This window comes from Eptesicus fuscus, chromosome 13 (genome assembly GCF_027574615.1).
Source record: "Eptesicus fuscus isolate TK198812 chromosome 13, DD_ASM_mEF_20220401, whole genome shotgun sequence".
NCBI classification, from domain to species: Eukaryota; Metazoa; Chordata; class Mammalia; order Chiroptera; family Vespertilionidae; genus Eptesicus; species Eptesicus fuscus.
In genome coordinates this window covers 59,433,791-59,459,789 of record NC_072485.1, presented here as the reverse complement: position 1 = coordinate 59,459,789, position 25,999 = coordinate 59,433,791, and the positions used below count along the sequence as shown (strand labels likewise).

Sequence of the window (25,999 nt, the reverse complement as noted above, 5' to 3'; positions counted from 1 at the left end):
TATAATGAAATGACTGTGATCTGAAAATGAGTGGGTAATTGTTATGTAAAAATGAATAAACAAATAAATGAAATTGAACTTTCCCCCTTCCTCCTCCCTCCTCATGGTTAACATGCACTTGATGAGATGTAATTACACTTATTTCTGTCAAGAAAGCCTCCACAGGACAATCTGGAATTGGCAATGACAAGACACTTAATGGATATGGCTTTGAGTTAATCACCAGACTTAAATACTGATTTCCCAGTAAGCTCACAAAATAGAAAAATGTAACTTCACACAACACTCCAACTTTTCAATGAATGGTCCATTACTATAATCCCTGTTTTTAAATTGCCTGTGGCATCAAGGGATTAATAAAACCATATAGGTTTCCATGACAGGGACCGTCATCTGGAATCTTGATTGGTATCTTGCAAAGACCTCAACAGAAACAATTTTTTTTTATTTCCACAAGCATCAGAAATTATTTAATGAATAAGTGCTTAATTTTTATTTTTTAAAATATACTTTTATTGATTTTAGATAGAGAGGAAGGGAGAGGGAGAGAGAGATATAGAAACATCAGTGAGAGAGAAACATTAATCAGCTGCCTGCTGCATGTCCCCTGCTGGGGATTGAGCCCACAACCCAGCATATGTCCTGACCAGGAAGCGCATCAGTGACCTCTTGGTGCAAGGGAAAATGCTCAACCAACTGAGTCACACTGGCCGGGCAAGAGTACTTTATTTTTGTTGACATTATTTTCCTTTGAGATTAGTGATAGCTGCTCAAAATATTCATTTTTTAAAATATATTTTTATTGATTTCTGAGAGGAAGGGAGAGAGAGAATCACTGCATGCCTCCTGCATGCCTCCTACTAGGGATTGAACCTGCAATCCGGGCATATGCTCTGACAGGAAATCAAACCATGACCTCCTGGTTCATAGATTGATGCTCAACCACACCGGGTGGGCAAAATATTCATATTTTGATGGGCTCATTTGGTGAGACTAAGAAGTCTATCTGGCAAGGTGAGGGGAGGAAAAGGACATGGACAGGGGAAGGGTTATAAGCAGCAGGGAAGGGGTATTTTACAGTTGATCAGAATCTGAACGCAGGAGTCTCAATTTTATTATATTTTCTCTTGAACATAAAACATCAAGGAAAGCACAATATGCATAGTCCCTAATGTACATGATCATTCCCCAGTAATGCACACATGTTCTCTAACTACCCAATACACTTGTCTTGTTGCTTCTATAGCCCTTGTGCATCCCTCCATTATATACAGCATGGCAAAGTGCATAGCACAGCGCAATGCTTAACACTGCCATGGCTTCTATATAATTACTGGTACTGCTTACCTAACTGTATGATACCAGGGAGGTCACTTTGCCATGATAAGCCTTCATTGCCTCACCTACGAAATGGGGGTAAAAATCGACCAATACTTTTTTTGAGTTGCTGTGAGGCTAAAAAAATATAGGTCATCAAAAAAAAAAAAATCCCTGAAAGATCCTAAATAAATGTTACCTGTTGTAACTATTTAATAGTATCATTATTATTAACTAGAGGCCCTGGTGCATGAATTCATGCACATTGAAAGGAAATTAATTAGAAGAAATATATATTTTTTAATTCAGTCATTTGGTATTGAATTTCTTTTTTTTATATGTTATTGATTTTTTTTCAGAGAGGAAGGGAGAGGGATAGAGAGTTAGAAACATCGATGAGAGAGAAACATCAATCAGCTGCCTCCTGCACACCCCCTACTGGGGATTGCCAGCAACCAAGGTACATGCCCTTGACTGGAATTGAACCTGGGACCTTTTAGTCCACAGGCCGATGCTCTATCCACTGAGCCAAACCAGCTAGAGCAGAAGATATATTTTAATATCTCTATTCACCCTTTCTCTATAATAGAAGTGTCAACCAAATTCACAATCAACAATGACAGATCAAAACACACGCCTCCAATTGGTGCCAGCAAGAGCTTAAATGTATCGCACATGCGCAAGTCAACCTAGCCTTTTGTATAGATAAACTTGCTTAATTAGACCTGCTTTTTGATTTAGCTAAACTTTTTCCAGCCTAGTGAAGCACCCCAACTTCTCTTTCAGGTAACTGTCAGCAACACAACAGTAAATATCAACACAAAGCAGATTATCAAAGTAGATCACACAGGGAGAACAAAGGGTAAAATATTGAACTGCAGCAGTGTTTGACTATATTCTGCACAGTGAGAAAACCTGAAGTCATTTTCAAGGCCCACCATTTCTTACTTCTTTTCAGTCAGGTCAAGTGTCTAAGCTTTCTAAATATCCATTTTCTGGCTAATGAAAAGAAAATAGGATTCCACTGAGTCTCCTATCTACCTACTCCAGGACTTCTGTGAGGATCAAATGCAATGAGGCATGGGAAAATGCTTCACAGGCATTTGGTTAAAGTGTGAAATATTTCCCCCTGGCTATAAAGCAAGTCGTGTTCCTGGGATGAAGAAACTGCAAGGAGACTAGTTGTTAGTCACTAGGGAGAAGAAGCCGGGAGATTCTACCCGGCGCCCACAGCCACCGTTTCCTGGCTGGGCTGGGCTGTGGGCTGCATTTTGTACCACGGTGGTCTCAGCAGCATCGGCTGCAATTTGGTGGGCTGTTGCTCCAGGGTGGTGGTGGGGCCTGTGTCCCACTTAGGGGAAGCTGAGTGTTGTTTTGTGGATAGCAGGTCTGCGGTGCCATTTCTCTGTACTTGTCATGGCAGCTCCTTTGTTGAGTGTCTGCCCCCTGGTGGTCATTGCACACCATAGCAATCGGTCAGATGGTTGGACATTTAGCATATTAGCCTTTTATATATATAGATGCTCCAACTCTGAATCCTGTGATCCTTCTGATATATGAATAACCTGAAGGGTTTGGTTACCGGGTTACTTCCATAATCTAGAGGTGGCAGGTTACTGAGGTAGCTCTAACTTTTAATGTCTTCAAATGACATTAGTTTTTATCTGACTTCTCTAGCTGCTTTCATGTCTAAGCAGTTAGAGAATTAGTTTAATGTGAACCTATCATTGATAGAATGTATACATATAACTAGAACAATTATCTGTACAATTTAATTGGTATGCTCACACACTAATAGATTGAATTTACTTTCACATGCTATAAAATATATGTAAAATTTCTGCAGACACATTATTGCAGCTTTCATTTTAGAGTAAAAGTCCTCCAGGAAGGCTTAGGAGTTAGATTTCCCAAAAGGAGCTCTTAAGCACTCATGGGGAAAACCCACAAACTGGTGTTTGGGGGAGCCTGCTGTGTGTCTAATTACCAAGATATTAGTTTCAGGAGAGAGAAAACATGTATGGCATCGTGTTTGTTTCCTGTATTTGTTATGAAATAAGACTTCCCTAAGCAGACAGGTACATTTTTCCTCTATAGTTTTGGAGGGAACTAAAGATCTGCCCCAGCATATTCATCCCTCACCTAAATCTACTCTAATAATTCAAATGTCTCCATACCTTGATATCCTAGTGTTCTGCTCTAGACATAACTGTTGGCAGCTATGAGGGCTTTTGTGGAAGAAGTGGGTGGACTGTTTTTTATTTTTTCTTCTGATTGACAAGGCGAGTTCCCATACTGTACAGCAGATGCAGTTGAAAATATTTAGTGTGGTGATTATTATGTAATCCCAAGGAATACACACCTTTTCCCTTTTCACTATTTTGCTGAGGTTTAGTATTATTTGTTTATTGATACAAGGGTGAATCACAAACAGGTCAACCCACTCCCAGGATATTGTGAGTTAGCCACACAATTATTAGAATACAGAGCTGCCTATTTTGGAGCAATGTTGTAGGGCTTTAGGAAAGTATGATTAATACATGGGAGTGGTTAGTTCTTACAGTTAACTACTGAACTGGAGTCAGAGAAGCAGAGGGCTCTGGAGACAGAGAGACATGATACAAGCCAGCTCTGTTCCTACCTAGCTCAGAAACTGGCCTCAAAATTTGCCTTTTTACCGAAAACTTATTTCCTTCATTGGTAAAATGAGACCTCTACTATCTACTCTCATTGAGTTATTATGACAATTATATGAGATGTGGCATACAGAGGGCTTACCATACCCTCTGGTGTGTAAGTGATCAATATATATTAGGGGGACTAACTGAAATTCTACCTACAATGGTTACCACACTAAGGAAGTAAAGTCCTGAATTGCTCTTGTCTTGCCAGTGTAGCAAAGTAGAAAAACACTTATGGGAAACAGGATCATCTTAGTTTAAATCTTAACTCAGTCATTTACTAGCCATGTAAAATATAAAAATAGAAATAAGAATATGATAATACATGTGGCCTAAAATTAAGAATAGATGAAATAAACTTATGTCACTTGAATTTTGCCATCCAGTGATAAACACTATAAAAATGTATTGTATATAATGCTAAGCATTTTCACCCTAGCTGGTTTGGCTCAGTGGACAGAACATCAGCCTGCGATAATTAGTATTGCTAATCATTTTACATGTTAAAATTATATTGTTTTTCAATACTTTTTTACTCTAACATTTATTAATTATATTATTATGATACCTTTGCAGATTAAGAATATTAACCATCATTATATACATCTCTATTCCAGTATGTCAGCTTATTTCCACATGTTAAGTTTATATCTTACTTTTAAATGTTACTGTAATTTTGATACTGATTAGTATCTAAATACTAATAGGTACTTGCCTCTGCCTCCCACTTGATAGTCAAATCTATCAAGCTTTCCATGATTAATTTTATTGCTGATTTACAAAAGCCATAAAATTAGCCCACATGAAAGGCACATTATAAAAAACCCCAGAGGCCATCTCATTCTCACCTTCTCCACCCAATGATCACTGTCTCCAGTCTTAACAGAGAGTTATTCCTGTTATCAATTGAGTTAAAGTTGAACATCATCTGCCAAAGCCAGCCAATTTGATACAGTCAAATTGAATGGGCTTGTGATTGAAATTTAATAAACTGCTAAAATATTCATGCCAACATTTTCCTAGTCCATAACCTCTTTTCTGTCTAATTTGATATCCAACATTCTGTAAGAGGATACATCACTGTCATTTGGAATATATATTCATATTCCCAGACTCATTATTGGCAACATCCGTAGTTATTTTTGGCATACCAAGAGAGAGTTGCAGCAGCAAATTCTTCCTTAATGGCTACAATATAAATCATGGATTCTGCTTCAGAAGTTCATTTTTTCTAATCCAGATTAATTGTAGACATTCCTTGTTCACTGTCCATATCCAGAGGCCTCAGTTGGTATAGAGCATGACTCTTTGACAGAGAGGAGGATTTTGCTTCTGAGAATCATCCAGTTGGCTATAGGACCTTACCTGCAAGTGCTATTCACAGTGCTCTCTATGTTAATATGACAGAGAAAGGCAATATTTACTCAAACTATGTTAAAAACAATCCCTCTCTACTTAAGAACTTTGCTTGCAGACAGCCCAGGTACTCCAGTCTATGAATTTATAAAATTATCCCTTTTCTTACATTACAGATCTGTTTCCTGGATTTCTTATCCACACAGGTGTGACAGAACATGTTTGTCAAAATGTTCAAAGGAATAAACTTGCCTTTAAAAAATTAGTTTACTCTTTTTATTGGGTGTTTGTGACTGTTGCTAACTATGCAAAGATAATTCAATTAAAAGTAATTTTGGAATTTTCCCCTGATTTAATGTTATCCCAGTGACTGATAAGTAATTCACTTTTTCTTAGCAATCATTTGTACCAGCAAGGGTGCTAACTTTTAACATTTATCATTGTCTCAATTTGCTATTGCTGAGAAACAAACCATTAAAAACCTCTTTTTATTTAGCTCATGATTCTGTGGGTAGACAGGGTTAAGTTGGGTAGGTAGTTCTGGACTTTTTCATGAGTCTGTGTTTTCTGGTTTTTGCCACTATATATATATATAATTGATTTCAGAGAGGGAAAGAGAAATAGAAACATCAATGATGAGAGAAAGTCATTGATCGGCTGCCTCCTGCATGCCCCACACTGGGGATCGAGCCTGCAACTTGGGTATGTGCCCTTGACTGGGAATCAAACCTTAACCTCTTGGTTCATAGGTCAACACTCAACGACTGAGCCATGCCAGCTGGTGCCACTGAATTTTCTCACATCTCTGCCTGAATTGGGCAGCTGAGCTCACTAGGCGCTGGTCCACATGGTCTCATTCTCCTTCAGACTGTCACTGACTTATTCACATGGTGGAGGCAGAGTCCCAAGAAAAGAATGGGAATGCAAGGTATTTAGAGTATAAATTTCAGCACTGGCACATTTCACTTCCGCAGCAGTCTACTGGGTAAAACAAGACCCAAGACCAGTCCAACAGTTTTCCACATTTTGATGGGACTTGCTGCAAAGTCTCATTAAAAATAGAGTGGATACAGCAAAAAATGAACTGTGGCCAATTTACTCTTTTAAATTGTCTTTATTTATTTATATGGTAAATACTCTCCCTCACTAAAAGACAATGACATTTGTCTTTCAACCTTTCTTTCAAGCTTAACTAGAAAATTCATGTCTTTTTTTTTTTAATATATGTTGAAATGATATAGATGCAGGGTACAAAAATCAACGTAACGGGCACTATTAAATAATTTCATACGGATGTTGAGTCTTGATAAATGGTTAAAATTATAGATGAATAATAGATGTGGAGACATAGATATTCCATATACAACAATGAACTGAATGGAAGATGTATTTGCATTGATTTCTAGTAATCAACTTGCTTTCTGTGAATCTTGAAATACCCAATTCCAATTCCAAAGCTTGCTTTCTCATTTGAATTTTCCCTACTGATTTTTTTTCTAGTTGTTTTCTAATTGCTGTTTATTCCTTCAGATTTTTTAAAAATTGTTTTCAGTTCTTCATGTTCTTGATTTTTTTTTAAATCTAGCTCAGGGCCTTATGGTCAATTTTCTATCTATCACAATGCCTCTGAAATATTGAAATATGGCTTCTATTATAAAGTTTCAGGCTAGTTAAATCTTGATTTATCCCATATTTAGTGTCATCTCTAATTTCCAGACTCTTAGCTTTCTCCACTTATATGTATACATTCTGAACTGCATCCAAGCACTTGGCCAGCAAAACCTGTCTGTGTTTGCCATAATTCTCTGTCCTACAGTACCAAGCTTCGCATATAGTAGCTCCCAAATAAATACGTAAATATGTCCTATTACTATATCAATATCACTTCACATATTAGATCTCAATATTACAAATGTTTTTCATGTCTAAAATATTAAAGAATTTCAGTATAAATAAATAACACATACTAAAAGTTCATAACATGAAGCAAAATATTCTAAAGATACAATTCATTGTTCTTAAGATTAATTGGTATAATGCCTTACTGGTATACTTAGCTACTAAGTTATCATAAGCAGTTGGTAGATGACAAAATAATTCACCATGCTAACTCAGAATCATTCAGGAAATGTTTACACAATGGTTGACAAACCACATTTTCAAACAGATGTAATGTCACAATGCCCAGAAACTAGTCAGATGTAGTTCTAGAAGTACAATAGCAGATTATGCAATTAGATAGTTTCAGTAAGACATTAGACTACAATTTATTGAATTGAACAACTGTGGCCTGTTACCATCATCACACACCATCTCCTATTTTAATGTCAAAACCAAAATATGCATGCAGGTTTAACTATTTCTTCTTAATTTTATATTCTGAAGTTCAAGTTTAGTCAGTGAGATTTGGGAAATGACTACTGTTGAGCAGAAATGAAGTGGAGGGGATCGTTGATGGCTGTAAATCCTAGAGAAGCAGATCTACAAATTTCATTTAATCTTAGTTCATTTTCTAATTCTTTGAAGTATACTGTGTTTGTCTTTCTGTTGAGGATACAGGTATCTTAAGAAACAACATGTCTTTTTACTCAATTTTTCTTATAATTCCTCCTGTCAAACTACTTGGAACAATGCTTTACAGATAATAGAAACTCTCTGAACACCCATTGTGTTAATCAGACACAGAGACAGATGAAGTAAACACAAAGAGAGCAACCCCTGGCTTGTGAATAATCTAAGAATTACTGGCACAAAATAATGACTCTTTTAAACAAAATCAAATAGGATTGAAGGAATTTGATGCAAGCATATATTTATTAAAGTTTGGTCTCTTTTGTAATAGTAATATTTAAATTCTGCCATATTTCTTCACTAATGTTTTGGTGGTGACTAAAAAGGGATTTGCAAAATTAATCCAAGCCAAACCAAAGCAAACATCACAGAGAAAGATTTATTCACAAATATGATTATTAGCCATGTAGTGACAATGAAAGCTATGATTCCTTGTGTTAAACTGAAAATTTCTTTTACAAAAGTATTCATATTTTAATCAATAAAAATAAAAAATAATAAGAAAAAATAAACTTGGACTGAGTCAGGATTTGTCTTGGAACACATCAAAAGGGTGTTGAACAACCACACTCATGCTTTGAAGAGTCTGATTTTGAGGGATGGTGCAACTGCTGGAGCCGGGGTTTTTAAAACTCAACTCTACCCAGTTACCCATTTGTTAATGATCCAAGCTTCAGTGAGGTTATACAAACCAACAATATAGACAGCTTTTACTCTGCTCCAGATACTTGCATATGATTTTCTCACATAGTCATCAAAGATTTTTGTCTAGCAGACATGATTCTGATTTTACAGACAGAGAAAAAAGGCTAAGTGAACGTAACCTGCTCAAGTTAACACAATTATTATTATTATTTTTTTAAATATATTTTATTGATTTTTCACAGAGAGAAAGGGAGAGGGATAGAGAAAGGGAGAGGGATAGAGAGCTAGAAACATTGATGAGAGAGATACATCGACCAGCTGCCTCCTGCACATCCCGCACCGGGGATGTGCCCGCAACCAATGTACATGCCCTTGACCGGAATCAAACCTGGGACCTTTCAGTCCGCAGACTGACACTCTATCCACTGAGCCAAACCGGTTTTGGCAACACAATTATTAAGTAGTGGAAGTGGAATTCAAATCTTGGTCCATTTGATACTAAAAATCATTAATTCATTAAAACCATACTGCCTTTCAAAAAACATGAAAAAAATGATGGTCTAACCCCTAAAGAAGATATTACTGAATAATTTTATATTTCAGATTGTTTTATAAAATTATTTTGGATAATAAAATAAATATGATGTCTACACATTATTTTTCAATATTGAGTCCTTAGATATGTGCATTCAACTTTGTGCTTTCTTACACCTTCCAGCACAGTATAGATTACTACTGAAAAAAGTTGAAAGTTTTTAGATGTTACAATCTCAAAATCGTTTTATTAATAGTTTAATTTACCTTACCTTAGACAATCTTTTCTTGGATTCAGAATCATCTTTGGGAACAAAATCTTTAATTAGCCGAGATCGGTCATAATTAGCATGTTCTGATTCATCCAGGTAATCCTTCTCTTTTCCTAGGGCTAGAAAAGAGACAAAGATAATTAAATCCATTTTTTTATTCTTTTTCCTTTTCTCTCTTTACATGGACTAATTTTTCTTCCCCCCCCCCCAATATTTCCCAAGGCTCAGCCAAGTATAATTTTCTTATGACCCATCCATTTAAAAAGTAAACAAAAAAATGAATAACATGAGACCTCACCTGTTAGTGGATTAATACTGACACTAAAGTAACTTTCATAAGAATTAAATGCATTTCTGCTACTTAATGCACTTCAACTTTTTTAAAATAAAATTAGAATTATGCAAATGTTATTGGACACCACCTCTCTTCCACCTGAATGTAGAGATATTTGTAAGAATTCAAGATTCCTAACAGGTGTTGCTCCAAAGGGTCAACACTCTAACCATATAGCCACACAGGCCATGGATGCAACAGGTACTGTTGATTCTAGGCTACAGGCAAAGTCTCTGTCCTCTGGAAACAGAGTGAGAAAAACAAACCACATAATCTCAGTTTATACAGATCAGGAGACACAAAATGAAGCTCGCGTGAAATCTCTTTCTATCAGGGCTTTGGGATAGGAGAAAGGTTATTATGAACAAGGAACAAAAGACGTTAGGATTGGCTGCAGCATTCATTGTTAGTAAAAGGAAGCATTAGGGAATGTCTTAGAGAGGCCATGCCCAGGTATATTTTAGGGCCTCAGAAGCCATAGTAAGGAGTTTATATTTTAAATGTAATAGGAAATATGGAGGGATTTGAGTAGAGAAAGAATGATATTTAATTTCCTTTTTATTAAAGCCTCCTATAACTGATATCAGGAGGTAAGAGTTGGAGCAGAGACCAAACAGGAGGTATTATACCACTCTGCCCAGAGATGGTGCAGACTGGATCGAGGTGTAGTAGTGAGCACAGCACCTGTAGCAGAAAGTGGTGCAGTGTCAGATTCTGAATGTAATTTCATAACTGAGCCCAGAGAACTTATTTAATGTCTTTAACAAACAATTTGAAAAAGTTTACAGCGACTGTAAGGCTGTCACAACTGGAAAAACAATATGTTCTTTCAGTGCAATTTTCTTATTTCTACAATTATTAAATAGATTGGCAACATTAGTAGAAAGTTCTTTTTACACCATATTAATAAGAAACACCGTTGGAAAAAATAACAACAGTTGGTGGAAATGATCTAAGATTATAGAACAAAAGCAAAATCACCAAATACTCATTTGACTACAACTGTTTCAAGAAATTCAATGAAGCTCCACCACGCTGAACTATTATGCTAATAGAAAGCAACAGTGCCTTAACTGTCTCATATAAACCACTTCCTGAGGGAGTTGTTTTATAACATTAGCAAAATGTTGATTTCACAAGATTAGACAGATTTATATTTTGGTTCGTTGGACTCAAATTATGTTGCTCTTAATGAGCCCTATTTATTTCATTTCAAAGTTATCTGATTTTACAGCACCACAGGTATGGACAGAATCAAGCATCTCTTAATATGAATTGCTCTGTCCTGCATACTAACAAGAAAAATGGGTGGGTGATAGTACCAGGGTTTCTAGGATTGATGAACAAGATTATTGTCACACAGGATTTCAAATTGATTATCACATGGATTAGCACTTTCCAAAATGACTGTGTGTGTATGTGTGTGTGTGTGTGTGAGTGACTGTGTGTGTGCTTGTGTGTGTGTGTGGCTGGGGGCACAGGGTGAAGTGGTACCTGGCTTCATGAGCTGCTCTATGAAAAGAATTAAAGGCTCAGAGGTGGCAATAAAAAGAATGAAAAAAACAAACCAACAATCACCACCAAACAACAAAAGTCTAAATCTATCTATTTGATTAGCTTTTTAAAATCAGTGATCTCCAATGTATATTTAGCATGCAATGTACCCACGTCCCAATCTTTCACAGCTTCCATCCTTATACTGATTAACATCTTGCAGTGATAGTGTTCTATGGGCATTACTAAGCACTTTTCACCTTAGAGGCCTCTGTTCCTATTGTGGTGATTAAGAGAGAAGGCAGGGGATTAAAACTTCCAGAGTTGAAATCTCAGTTCTCCATTGGCTAGCTATGGCATTTGGCAAATTATTTTATCTCTTAATGAATCCGGTTCCTCATATGTAAAAACAGGCTGTTAATACTACCTGACCTAAATCATTGTTATGACAATTGAGATAAAGCAGGTAGAGAGTTGTGCAGTAAGAGTTCAGTAAAATTATTGTTATTCCACTCTGCCATTTGGGTGATAAGAGGAACAGCTGGTTTGTGAAGATATCTTTGAGCTTAGCAGAATTGGGTGTTGAAAGATAAACCTAATTACTGCATAAGGCAATGAACAGATATTTTTTAAACCTCTACGATGATGTGCCATGCCTGTTCATTTAACTCAGCAATCTTGCAAAGTAAGGATAATTAATCCCAATTTACAAATGAAATTACTGAGGCCCAGAGAGGTTAATGATATGCCACAGTCACACAGCTAGTAGGTACAAGAATGGAGATTTGACCAAAGTCTGGGTGGGAAAACAGCATTGCATCTATATTATACTAAAAGTCCTGGTGGATAACTTATGTGGAAATTCCCCGCCTTGAACCAATAAGCTATTAATATTCCTTCCTCTATATGTCTAATGTTGAACAATGAGAAATATCAATCCTCAGTGACTACACACAGTTCACTCTGCCACAGCATTAATATTCTTATAGGGCAGTTCAAAGTAGTTCACTGTGAAAAAGAAAAGCCATTACTTAGATGCATTAGTCAGGTTCCAAAAATTATATCAGAGCCTGTTAGTGCTTGGAAATTCCCATGCATTAACCAACCCAATGCTAGAAGCTAATAGTCTGAGCTCTAAAAGAAAAATTAGAGAATGTAACTGTTGAATTTAAAAGTGAGCACGTATTCCTAAATACTCATGTTTTATTTAATTACACTCTTGTTGTAGTTGATGTCATTTTGCTTGACCTCTTCTTAAAGATGACTTTAAAAATATAAATTATACATATGACTCTAAAATAGCATTTCCCAACCAGGTGTTATATCCAGATGGATTCCTAGAATACTTGGTGATATACTACTGTCAGCCAGAGCTTCATTCTCACTTTCATTATGAAGGCCAACACCTCATGTGTACATGTTTTAAATCCTTAAGGAGCTGTGATGTTTCTCTAAATTGAATAAATGATAGAATGATGCTGGGAAATGCCAAAATATTGAGTATGAGGTACAATGCCTGGAGAGATATAAATACAAGTCAAGTATGTCAAATGGTTGAGATCTATTGAGCAAAAAAGAAAAACAACAACATGGGGATAGGGCATCCAATTATATTAAACATTTAGATAAAATTTTAATATTTGTGATAACAAGCTGTTAAAAACAAGAAGCATGGAATGGAATAGACAGGTTTGCATGATTAAAGTGACAGGTTATTAATTACTACTACTTTGGGAGAATTATTAGTGAAAGGTGATGTACAAACTCTACCACCTATATGGATATTCTGGACAAGGTGTTTTTTTGTTTTTTTTTTCTTTATTGATTAAGGTATTACATATGTGTCCCTGTCCCCCCATTGCCCCTCCACCCCCACCCCTCACTCATGCGCTCACCTCTCTGGTGTCTGTGTCCATTGGTTAGGCTTATATGCATGCATACAAGTCCTTTGGTTGATCTCTCCCCCTTACCCCTGCCCTCCCCTACCTTCCCTCTGAGTTTGACAGTCTAATGGATGCTTCTCTGTCTCTGGATCTGTTTTTGTTTTGTTTTTGTTTTCTTATCAGAAAATAACTAGCACTAGTAACCTCTTTCAGAATTAATTACTACAGAAAAGACCTTTGTACTCTGAATATATTTGTTTTGATGAAATGTTATTTTTGACATTGTATATGAGATGAATCTGCTGGTGACTATCTTCCTTTAATTAGGGAGCTTAATAAGCCAGCACTGTTTCTATGCCACACACACAAAAACAGCATCATAAGAAACACAAGTAATCTGCGGTCATTCAGAATGCTGTTATAAATAACTCCGCTCATCATTAAAACATTATAAAAAAGTACCTTAACAATGTACTCAGAGACACAGATTTTAGGATACACATTATTTAATATTTACATGGGGAATAGTTAGGAGTATGGCTACCAACTGCATACCCAAAGCTTTTAAACTGATTCTCTGGAGGTGGGACCCGGGGAGTTTTAAAAGCTCCTGACTCTATTGTGGAACCAGGGTAGAGAACCGCTGATGTAGACAACAGAGCTGAGTCACCAGTGTGTTCACTAATGGGAACTCAGAGCTTAATGTCTGCAGGTTATAAATAAATTCACTTCGAGGTTATAAAATAAGAATTGGGTTAGATTATTAACACTTTTTGTTAATTCTGGCTTTATTTGGATTTATTTTATAAATAGGAAAAGCCCCAGTTCAAAGGCATTGATCACAGGCAATTCCAGCAAGCCAACAGATTTAAATGCAAATCTTGCTCAAAGAAAATATAGGTACCAAACTTATGGACCTGGGTGGTAGACAACATTTTATGGACTTGACCCCAAAGGAAAGGGAGGTAAAAAGAAAAAATAAATGAATGTGACTATATCAAACTGAAGAGCTTCTGCACAGCAAAAGAAATGGACAATAAAACAAACAGGTAGTCAACCAAATGGGAGATGCTATTTGCAAACAGTAGCTCCAACAAAGGTTTACGTTTCCAAAATATATAAAGAACTCATAAAACTCAACGCCAAACAAACAATCCCATCCAAAAGTGGGCAGAGGACCTAAAACACACCGCTCCCAAGAAGACATACACACAGCCAATAGATATATGAAAAGATGTTCAACTCACTAGCAATTAGGGAAATGCAAATTAAATGAGATACCACCTTACACCCGGTAGAGTGGCCATTATCAACAAGACAAGCAATAACAAGCGTTGGAGAGGTTGTGGGAAAGAGGGAGCCCTCCTTCACTGCTGGTGGGAATATAGACTGGCACAACCACTACGAAAGCAGTCTGGCGACTCCTCAAAAAATTAAGAGTAGAGCTACCGCCGAAACCGGTTTGGCTCAGTGGGTAGAGCGTTGGCCTGCGGACTCAAGGGTCCCAGGTTCGATTCCGGTCAAGGGCATGTACCTTGGTTGCGGGCACATCCCCAGCAGGGGGTGTGCAAGAGGCAGCTGATCGATGTTTCTCTCTCATCGATGTTTCTAACTCTCTATCCCTCTCTCTTCCTCTATGTAAAAAAATCAATAAAATATATTTAAAAAAATAAAAAAAGAGTAGAGCTACCATACGACCCAGCAACCCCACTCCTGGGTATACCCCTGAAAAACTCGAAATCATTTATGCAAAGGTAAAAGCACCCTTATTTTCACTGCAGCATTATTCAGTGTGGCCAAAACATGGAAACAACAAAAGCACCCTATGATAGAGGACCGGATAAAGAAGATGTGGTACATATACATAATGGAATACTACTCAATCATAAGAAAGGATGGAATAGCATAATTTACAACAACATGGATGGACCTTGAGAACATTATGCTAAGTGAAATAAGTCAGACAGAAACATCTAAGAACCATATGAGTTTACTCATAATACTGAAAAACATGAACACAAACAGTAATGAGGTGGTTGCCCGAGGGAGGTGGGTGGTGGGAGAAGGGGATCCTAATATGAGGTGACAAGAGAGGATTTTACTTTGGGTGGTGGGCACATGGTCGTATATACAGATTTTGTAACTTAGAAATCCACACACGTAACCTATATGTTTATGTTCAGCAATGTCACCCCAATAAATTTAATTTAAAAATAATAAAGAAAACTTTGCGTGATAACAGAGAAAGGCCAAAGAGGAAGTTGAGTAAACTTGTCACTGTTATAGGAAAAATAAATAAAAAATTAGATTGCCTATGAATGGAGGGTCAGAATTGATAGAACCTTTCAGTATCAATATTATTCCAAGTACTAGGTGAATAAAAACTAGTTTTACCTTTCAGTTTTTGAAAACTATTCATAGAAATGATGCTATTTTGACTGAAATATGAGCATTTTTCCCTACTTACCAAAAAATTCTAATGTGAATATTTTTCTCTACACATTCTATAATATTTGCATATGTTAGAAAGAAAAAAAGAAGAAACAGACAGCAAGAAGACTATAACAGCCACAGATAATCTTACCACATGAAGATACTATTAGCTAGAATATTATATATTTCTTTTTCTAAACACTTTTTGTTGATTTCAGAGAGAAAGGAAGAGGGAGAGAAAGATAGAAACATTAATGATGAGAGAGAATCATTGATCAGCTGCCTCCTGCACACCCCTCACTGGGGATCGAGCCCACAACCTGAGCATGTGCCCTTCACCAGAATTGAACCCGGGACCCTTCAGTCCGCAGGCTGGTACTCTGTCCACTTAGCCAAACCGGGTAAGGCTTATATATTTCTTTCTAGCTCTTTTCTAATACATGTTAAGTTAATAACTAACATGAGAGGAGGTTGACATTTATATTTAACTTTTTCCTCACATAGCAACATGCAGTAAATGTTCAATAAATTTATTAATACCTCTGTGTTATTCTAGCCTATACATGCTTTACAATTATTTTAATTGCTCCCCTAACACTAGAGTAATCAATTTGCTTCCCTTTCTATGTTTGATAATTACTTGTAAACAACACTGTGAGGAAACAAGTATGTTTTTGGGGTTTTGATATTATTATTATTATTGGTTTTTTATATTACTTTTCTTGGAATAGGTTTCTAGATGTAAAAATAAATGCCCCTATAATTCAGGGTTCCTCCCTTTGTCCATAGAGTAAAATATCTCATCAAAGAGCAGTTTATTAATTAATTGATACCGAAGCAGAATTTAAACTGGCTGAATAAATTTCAAGTGTGTTTGTTTGTTGTTCCTTCCTCTAGAGACTGCATTAACATGATGTTACAATAGTCTTCAAAAAGTAGAAGCCTACAACACTTTTCTAGAGGCACAATTCTGACTGATGGGAGAGTGCTGGCAGATGGAGTAGCTTAGTCTAGAATATATGCAGAGACAGGGAGAGTAAGTCTCCTTAGCCAAATCCTAGAGATGTCTGGACTCAAAGCTGGCAAAAGAAACAGAGGACAGTAGTGAGAATCAAAGGTGAAACATGAAGAAAACTGAAGGTCTGATAACAGAACATGCAAACACCAACATTTTCTCCAAAGAAATTCAAAATGAGAGAGCAGTTAAGGTGGGAATTGCACCTTTAGAGTAAGGTTCTCAATCTGACCTTGAGTGGGTCACCTATGTAGTGGCTTTTTAGCCATTCATTTAAAAGTGAAGTTTTGCTTGGGCTGGTGTGGACCAATAGTCAGAGTGTTGGCCCACACACTGAAATGTTGAAAGGTTGCAGGTTTGATTCCCAGTCAAGGGCACATACCTGGGCTGCAGGTTTGAACCTGGCCCCACCCAGGGTGAGTGCAGGAGGCAACCTGTAACCAATCAATATGTCTCACTCATCTCTCTCTCTCTCTCTCTCTCTCTCTCTCTCTCTCTCTCTCCTCTTCCCTCCTCCATTCCACCCTCTCTAAAAATCAGTGGGGAAAAAATCCTTGAGTAAGGATTAACAACAACAACAGAAAGTGAAGAAGATAACTCCATGTATCCAGAACTCTGAGTCAGCCTTCCAGTTCTTTTATTCTTAAGTGTAAATAGGCAATCAAAGACCAGACATTTTGGAAAATTCTACAGCCTAAAAGAGAATGACTAATTTAAACAAGCATAAGAACTGATCCTTAGAAAAACAGACTAAAATTTAAGAAGCAAAGAAAAACTTAAGATAATTGCAAATGGTACTAGAGAGATTAGGGATATTGTATTTAAAAAATAAGATAGCATTCTCTGAAAATGTTCCATTCTAAGAATAAAAAGCTCTTGGAAATTAAATAACAAAATTATTTTATCTCCACCTATATACACACAGATGAAAAGACATTTAGAAGGAAGGTTCAGAGAATCTCCCAGAACCTAGACAGAAGTCAAAACCACAAGATAAAAGAAAATGTTTAACTTTTAATTGGACTTCCAGAAAGAGGGGAAGAAACAAACAAATGGGCATAATTTGTGGAAAAATTATACAGAAGTTGAAAGGAGGTAGGAGACAAACTAAAAGAACTACAATCTCTAGGGCAGGTTGAATTAAAACACAAATGTGCACACACCCATACACTTAAACATTAGGTTGTAGAGTTTTATAACACAAAAGTAAAGACAGCCCAGCTGGTGTGGCTCAGTGGTTGAGCACTGACCTTTGATTCCAGGTCAGGGCACATGCCCCAGTTGCAGGCCCAACCCCAGTAGGGAGTAGCAGATCAATGATTCTCTTTCTCTCTCATTGTTGATGTTTCTACCTCTCTCTCCCTCTCCTTCCTCTCTGAAATAAATTATCCTATCTAATAAAAGAGTAATATGCAAATTAACCATCATTCCAACACACAAGATGGCTGCCCCCATGTGGACACAAGATGGCCACCACAAGATGGCCAGCAGGGGAGGGCAGTTGGGGGCGATCAAGCCTGCAGGGGAGGGCAGTTAGTGGTGACCAGGCCTGCAGGAGAGGGCAGTTAGGGGCAAACAGGCTGGCAAAGGAGCAGTTAGGCATCAATCAGGCTGGCAGGGGAGTGGTTAGAGGGTGATCAGGCTGGCCGGCAGAAGCGGTTAGGGGCTATCAGGAAGGCAGGCAGGTGAGCAGTTGGGAGCCAGCAGTCCTGGATTGTGAGAGGACATCCACAAGCAGTTGGACATCCCTCCAGGGGTCCCAGATTGGAGAGGGTGCAGGCTGGGCTGAGGGACAACCCTCCATGCCCTGTGCACAAATTTCGTGCACTGGGCCTCTAGTGTGTGTGTGTGTGTGTATTAGAGGCCTGATGCACAAAATTCGTGCATGGGTAGGGTCCCTAGGCCTGGCCAGCGATCAGGGACGATCTGTGGGGTGACCAGCAGGGCAATCAGGGGGGCCCCTGCTGGCACCCGCCTTGGCTGGCCTGGGGCCTACATACTGGGGGCAGCTCCTGCATTAAGCATCTGCCCCTGGTGTTCAGTGCACATCATAGTGACTGGTCATTCCACTGGTTGTTCTGCCATTCAGTTGATTTGCATATTAGGCTTTTATTATATAGGATATATATATAAAATAAAAATGTACCTAGAGAAAAAATATCAATTGCAAAGGAATAAGAATCAGCCAGCAGTAACAACAGATGTTAGATGACAGTGAATTAGTCTCCAAATTCAAGAAAAATAATTTTTAATCTAAAATTTTACTACCAAACAAATACCAATCAATAGTAAGAGCAAACTGAAGTCATTTCAGATATACAATTACTTAAAAAATTTGCACATTAATCAACTTTCAAAGGTAGTTGTTTAAGGATTTACCCTGAAACAAATAAAACAAGAATGGAAACTAACAAAGAATAATAAGTGTGACATTAGAAACTAGAATTATTCAGCAGTCCAATGAAACATCAGTGGAACCAAGAATTTCTTAAAGAAGAATGAGATGAAAGATATAAAAACAAGAAACTGAAACATGATAAACATATTTAGAAAAAGAGGTATTTTTGTTCTCCCAAGGAGAAAAAATATCACATAATCTAGGAAAATAAAACTATCAAAAGCTTGTGGTATAAACAATGAAATAAGTATAATGTTGTGTGATTTTGACTATTTGATGGATGTTTGGATAGGGGAATCTATTTGACTTTGATTCTAGGAATACTCAAAAGAGGACAGAGGTGCTGGGAGCTTGGCACTGTAACAAAGGAAGTGATATTGCATCTGCAGAAAGCATTCTTTTTACAGTTGTAATGTATATGCCAAGTGAGGAGTTAAGATATAGTGTTGAAATGTGATAGAGCATGATGTAAAGGTGCAAATATACTATTTAAAGTTACAAATTTAGTCAGTAGAGAGATTTAAATTTAAAATGGCAATATAACTATGAAAAATTAAAAGGTCATACAAATGAGCTAAACTTTCATCTAGCACAACAGAAAAATCAACAACAGATAATGCTAAACATAGTAATATAAATGTACTCATTCATAGAGAACTGCAAGAAATTTCCAAATGAATAATAGCAGAAAATATTTATTATTTTTTCAGTTACAGGACTGTTGTTCATTACAAGTTTTCAAATATTATTTGACTGTCACACTGCATATAAAACATCTTAGTAATTTAATCTCAGAATATTCCACATACCCAACAAATATTAAGGACCAAACATGAATATTTATTCTAAAAAAATAAATAATGTTCTAGGTTTGAAGAAGACAGCTTACCTTAGAGAGGGGGGAAAGATAAAGGAAATATTAGCAATCAACTCACCTAAGCAAAAGTCACTGAGGTCAGCAAAAGAGCATTTAAGTACAGAGTCTTTTTTATCCTCCTCAGGGTTAACTGGGAAAAAAAAATAGAGAGAGAGAGAGAGAGAGAGAGAAACACAGTAACAGTTTTAATAAATGACCACAGTGACTGATATCTGTTGATAGCCAAACATAAATATTTTTAGTTACTGAGTTGAAATTAGGTACATCTGTACTATATTTTATAATACATTTATCCTTTGGACAATTAGCCATTTTCCTTATTGGACATGGATTGTAAGAAAACCATTTATTAATAGATAGTGATTTCACAGTATTATTGAAAGGATAATATTCGTTTTTGCAAGTTATCCGAAGGAAGAAGCAACCCTAAGAAATTATAAGGAAATATAGTCTAATAAGACACAAGCCTTTTAGAAAGGGATGGGAAAATAAAAATACCAGTACACCCTACCCACTGAAGGACATGGTAGCCAGGTTGTATTTTGACTCCTGACTCCTGTGAACATAATGGTGTGCCTCAGACTGGCAGATTTACTAGTATGTGTAGAGAGTGCCTAAGGGCAGCCACAAAGCCTGTTTAATGTGACATCTGGTGGATGCTTTCCTATATTTCAGCCCTTCTATTATGTAAGGCTTCAGTGCCAACATTTGGTTGGCAACGCTTGTCCAACCACATGTTCATACAACCAAATCCTCACTGCTTATTGTCAATATTATTTAAAGTCTTTGGTCTTTTTAGGAAATTAAATTCATTATTGATGACATACTCTACTCAATTTCTGTTTTCTGTTTATAAATTTTCACCAGGAATGGTAATGAGCCAATGATTCAGATGAGCTGGTCTGTCTTCCCCTGCAAACAGCAAGGACTAGGTCTAGGTTTGCATGGGGTTGGTGACTTTCAAGGCAAGACAGAACTGAAAACACATCTGGCTAACAAAGGCCTTTCCTCTAACTGGCACGGGGTACTGTTCTTCCTAGGCCAGCCTCCTCCTAAAGAGTTTTATAAATACTAGTGAAATGGATGAATATATGAAAGAAGAGATGGTTTTGGGGGAAATAACATAGTCTTTACAATTTGAACAAGAAAATAGAGCTCACCTTGCTCTGCTTTGTCAGCGGAGATTGAGGTCACAGAAGTGGGAGCCTGGGGTTCACTCTCAATGGACTGGAAGAGTGAGGTGGACTGGCTCAGGCTCTTTGAGTAGGCAAAGCTCTGGGCCAGGCAAGGCAGGGACCTCCGAGATGGTTTTAAGGGAGTTTCTTTTGCTATCTCACTCTTGCTTACATTCATACCTAAAAATCCAAAAAGGTGCGAGTTAGCAACAAGAAATAACCGAAAGAGGTCAACAAGTAATTTTAATTCTTGTGAAGGCTGCTTTTGGAAAGGACTCTGAAATAACACCATTTAGGAATGAGAACGAATTGAATTAGTTTTGTTTGTATTTTGCCATGCAAAATGTTTAGAGATTTTTGTCATATAGTTCTGAGAAATAAACGATTCCTCGTTCAGTTTAGCCTTTCACCATGTTTAAAGGTTCTGTATAAAATAAATGAATGTTTAAGTTCACTGAGGGAGTTATGAGAACAATGATTTGGATTGTCTTTGGATAAATCTAACTAACCATTTAAGTTTTCAAGTAGAAAAATAAATAAAACCTAATTCATAAACATTTAAATTACTATTAATACTCAGAGCCCTTCTTTCTATACCCTACCTAGCCTTCCTTAAACCCATGTATGTATACACATTAATGGTGACTAATGGTGATGGAGAAGCTGGAGTTAGCATGGTATAATACAAAAACTGGCCAGCAAGTAGAGGTCAAGAGAGAGCAATCGTGTGCTTAGTGTGACAGTCCCTCCCCTCATGCAGAGAGAGCGACCCACAGCTTGAGAACCGCTAGCAGGGTCGCCTAAGACCATGGGAAAACACAGATATTTACATTACGATTCATAATAGTAGCAAAATTATAGTTATGAAGTAGCAACAAAAATAATTTTATGGTTGGGGGTCACCACAACATGAGGAACTGTATTAAAGGGTCACGGCATTAGAAAGTTTGAGAACCACTGTGCTAGAAGAATGCCACTCCATAGGACTAACTCCATAAGGGGAAGCCCAGGAACTATATGCAAAGAAAGCTCACTTCAGATGGGAAATGAAACAGGGAATGGTTAAGAAATTTACTTATTAAAGGTCATGAATCTAGCAACTGACAGAACTGTGTGTTTTAAAGCTGCAGCATTGGATTCCAAAGCCTATGAACTTTCCAGAAAACTCCATGGCTCCTCATGAACCCCAATCTCAGATGGTTTATTTCCTATTGTTTGGCTTAGTATAAATAGCACACAAATTTTAAGCAGAGTGCTCTGAAAGTAGAAACCACAGACCTAAAGCAAACCTCGGGGCCTCTGATAATTCTATATCTGCAATCTTGGTGAACTGTGGAATATATTTGATGAAAAAGGAACATATGCTTCTTGGTACCCATCACAGGAAATGTCTACCCACCATCTATCAAACTGTATTTCTTCTATTTTAAACTGCCCTATAAAATAACAGATATGAATAATAATCTGCTATGAGGTAACAATGTGTGTAACTGAGTTATACAAAATGAAAGTTAATATTTTAATATTACTCATTCAGTTTTCCATTATTTATTTAATAATTTCAAACAATTTTTGAGTTCTTTCTCTGAGCCAGGCCTTAACTCAGTGTTGGAAATAAAATGGTGTGTACTCAGAGGGGAAACAAATACATAAAAGCAGATCTTTGTATTAAAAACCATTAAAATAATATTCATAGACCATTACAAAATCATCCAAGAGGAACTTCTAATCCAGATGGTGGTACCAGTGTAGTCTTATCAGTGAAGGTCATCTGAACTGATTATTTTGGGCATATTTCTTCTCCTGAGTTTTTATTATTTATAATTATTGGGTTTAACACATTTTCTTCAAAGGAATGTATACATAGGAAGAAATTCTGTAGAAAATTCTTCATAAACACATAAATACTAAAATATTTGTACACAAATAAATGAACACAAAGAAAATTGAGAACATAATGTTGAAGACAAAATCTCTTTAATACAAATGCAGTTTTCTCATCTTCTGAATTATTGTTTCCAAAGATATTATACTGATCATCAAACTGAAAGTCAGATATCCTGTGTACAAAAGAGTACAAAGTTTCTTTTTCAAGTTCCCCATCAAATGTCATCACATTCTGCTTGGCATAACCAGCAATTCTGTTCTTTGCTTGGCGTGATTAACATTAACTTCCCCAGAGGAAATTCAGCCTTTTTTCTTCTATATTCCAAAGTTCCATTTCTCTTCTTATATGGCTTTACATGGTACCTTTAAATAATACTTGATAACTACCCATTTAAAGCTAATAACTAGAAAGCAGACCATGGTAACGTCAGGATGGGTAAACATATTCAGCTCTTGAGTTCAAAGATAAACCTGTAAAACTGGCAGAAAATGTGTCATTTCCTATATTTAGAACAGATTTTTCTAAAGAACAATTAGTACCCTTTCCAACTGTTCTAAGAGCACTTCATAAATGCTCCCAAATTTTTAAAAGAATATAATAAAATGACGATTCCACTTGGGTATACAAAAAGATCCAAAAGGTATAATAGCAAAAAAAAAATACATTTTCTAAAAATGCATTTGCATAAGGCATCAGAAGAGAAAATATTGCTATTCATGATACTGTATATAGAAAACTCTAAAGATTTTTATCAAAAATTTCTAGAACTGATAAATGAATTCAGTTATGTAGCAGGATACAAAATAAATATCCAGAAGTAAGTTTCATTTCTGTACATCAATTATAAACTATCATAAAGAGAAACTAATAAGATAATCCCCAATTACAAATGCATAAAAAACAGCCTTGGAATAAATTTAACCAAGGATGTAAAAGATCTGTACTAAAAAAATTTTAAGGTGCTGAAGAAAGAAACTGAAGAAGATACAAACAAGTGGAAACAAATACCCTATTCATAGACAGGAAGAATTAATATCGTTAAAAGGTCCATACTACCCAAAGCAATCTATAGATTCAATGCAATGCCTCTCAAGATACCAATGGTGCTGCAGTCTTTCAGCAGCTAAGGTTCAGGAACATGGAGAAGGGCTGTGCATAAATGAATTAGAAGAGACAAGAAATATAAATTTGGAAGGCATTGGGGGAGCCAGGCAGAAACTTAGCTCTAGTGACTAAGCTCCCTGAATCTCTGGACCCATGGCTTTTTATTTACTGGAAAACACATTGGTCCTTTAGGAATGCAAACAGGCATATCAAAGGTAAGGTTTGGTAAACAGGAAAAGGTTATCAGATTAGGGGAAATGCCTACAGCTGTTCAGCAGCAGGTAATAATATGCAGATTATCAGCCCTGCTGAAGCCCCAAGGTCCATCAGCCTTCTGATGAACTTCTTGCATAATTATGACCTGCTAGAATTTGCCTCCAGCACAATGGTGTACTTTACAGATCTTGAAAAAATATTCCAAAATTTTATATGAAGTATAAAAGACTCCAAATAGCCACCTCAATCTTGAGAAAGAAGAACAAAATTAGAGGAATCAAGCTTCCTGATATCAAAATATACTACAAGGCCATATTAATCAAAACAGCATTATTTTTGCATTAAAAAAACAACAACAACCGGCATAAAGATCAATCGAACAGAATATAAAGCCCAGAAAAAAGGTCCATACCTTCATGGTCAATTAATATTTGACAATGGAGACAAGAACATACAATGGAGTAAAATTAGTCTATTTGATAAACGGTGTGAGGGAAATTGGAGAGATACATTGAAAAAATGAAACTAGATCACTTTCTCATACCATACACAAGAATAAACTAAAAATGGATTAAAGTCTTAATGTTAGACTCAAAACCACAAACATTCTAGAAGAAACATAGGCAGTAAAATCTTGGACATTTCTCATAGCAATATTTTTTCTAATATATCTCCTCAGGCAAGGGAAACAAAAGATAATTACAGCACCTATGTGCTTACAGGAATATAGCCAATGCCAAACCACAGACTGGCATGGAGGGAGCCAGGGAAATAAAATACCCCAACTTCTCTTTTGTCAAATTCTGGTCTTCTGTTGCTGTCACCCACTGGTTAAATTTAAACAGTGGCTAAGGGTCCTGTAAACCCCTGGTTGTTGGGGTCCATAGATACCTGATTTGGAGGGATAGACAGAGATTATCCACTACACATGAAAGATTTATAACTGCAATGGAGCTTTCAGCATAACCTTTGGGTGCAGAAAGCTACATTCACATTTTTTTTTTTTTTTTACAATTAGAGAATAAAATTAAATGTTTTGGTCATAAACTATAAGTATTCTAAGATGCTTATAAATTAATTAGAAGCCGATGCATAAACATTTGTGCCAGAATGGGCCTTCCTTTCCCTGGCTGCTGACACCACCTTCGCTCTGGCCAGAGCCACCTTTCTGCCCAGAGGCCTGGAGTGGCTGAGGGTGGTGCAGAATGCCTGCATTGTCACCATGGCGATGACACAAGAGTCCAGCCCTGCCCCTGAATGCTCTGCGCCCACGTATGCAAATTAATCCACCATCTTTGTTGGGTTAATTTGCATACTCACTCCTGATTGGCTGGTGAGCATTGCAAAGGTATGGTCAGTTAGCATGTTACTCTTTTATTAGGAAGTATGGGAAAAGCAACATAACTTTAAAATACTTTTGAGTTTGCTTGCTATGTACATGATTTTATGCAAGAGAAAAAGGTACATAAAACACACTCAGCCTTTAAATAAGTAACTAGCAAAATCAAAATCTATCTCATATAATTAAAAATATATTAGGATAAATAAGAAAAGCTCTAAGTTTAATGCAAGACAGAATACTGTAAGAAAGGCACAACATTATGAAGGGGTTTGCAAATTAGTAAAAATACGTTTTAAAAGTCCTGAAGGTGACATAAGTGACCTCATGTTTACTTTTATCATTGTGTCCTGTTTTCTAAGTCATACAGCCCACTCTAAATAGGTTAATTCCCCTTGTTATATGTCCCCTTAGACACATGTTCTTTGCTTTAATAGGACTTACCATGTTTGCACGTATTTATTCAC

At 36.7% G+C, this 25,999-nt stretch overlaps 1 protein-coding gene across 1 annotated transcript in view; it reads right to left on the bottom strand.

Annotated features, from left to right (window-relative positions):
- The window catches only part of ANO3 (anoctamin 3), a 279,163-nt gene that overhangs the window by 142,441 nt on the left and 110,723 nt on the right, over positions 1-25,999 (bottom strand). Inside the window, exons 3-5 of the mRNA XM_054725150.1 lie at positions 20,971-21,165; positions 19,869-19,940; positions 9,377-9,495 (exon numbers count right to left, since the gene is read on the bottom strand). Coding sequence (XP_054581125.1) covers positions 9,377-9,495; positions 19,869-19,940; positions 20,971-21,165 — 386 coding nt within the window. The remainder of the gene's footprint in view (positions 1-9,376; positions 9,496-19,868; positions 19,941-20,970; positions 21,166-25,999) is intronic.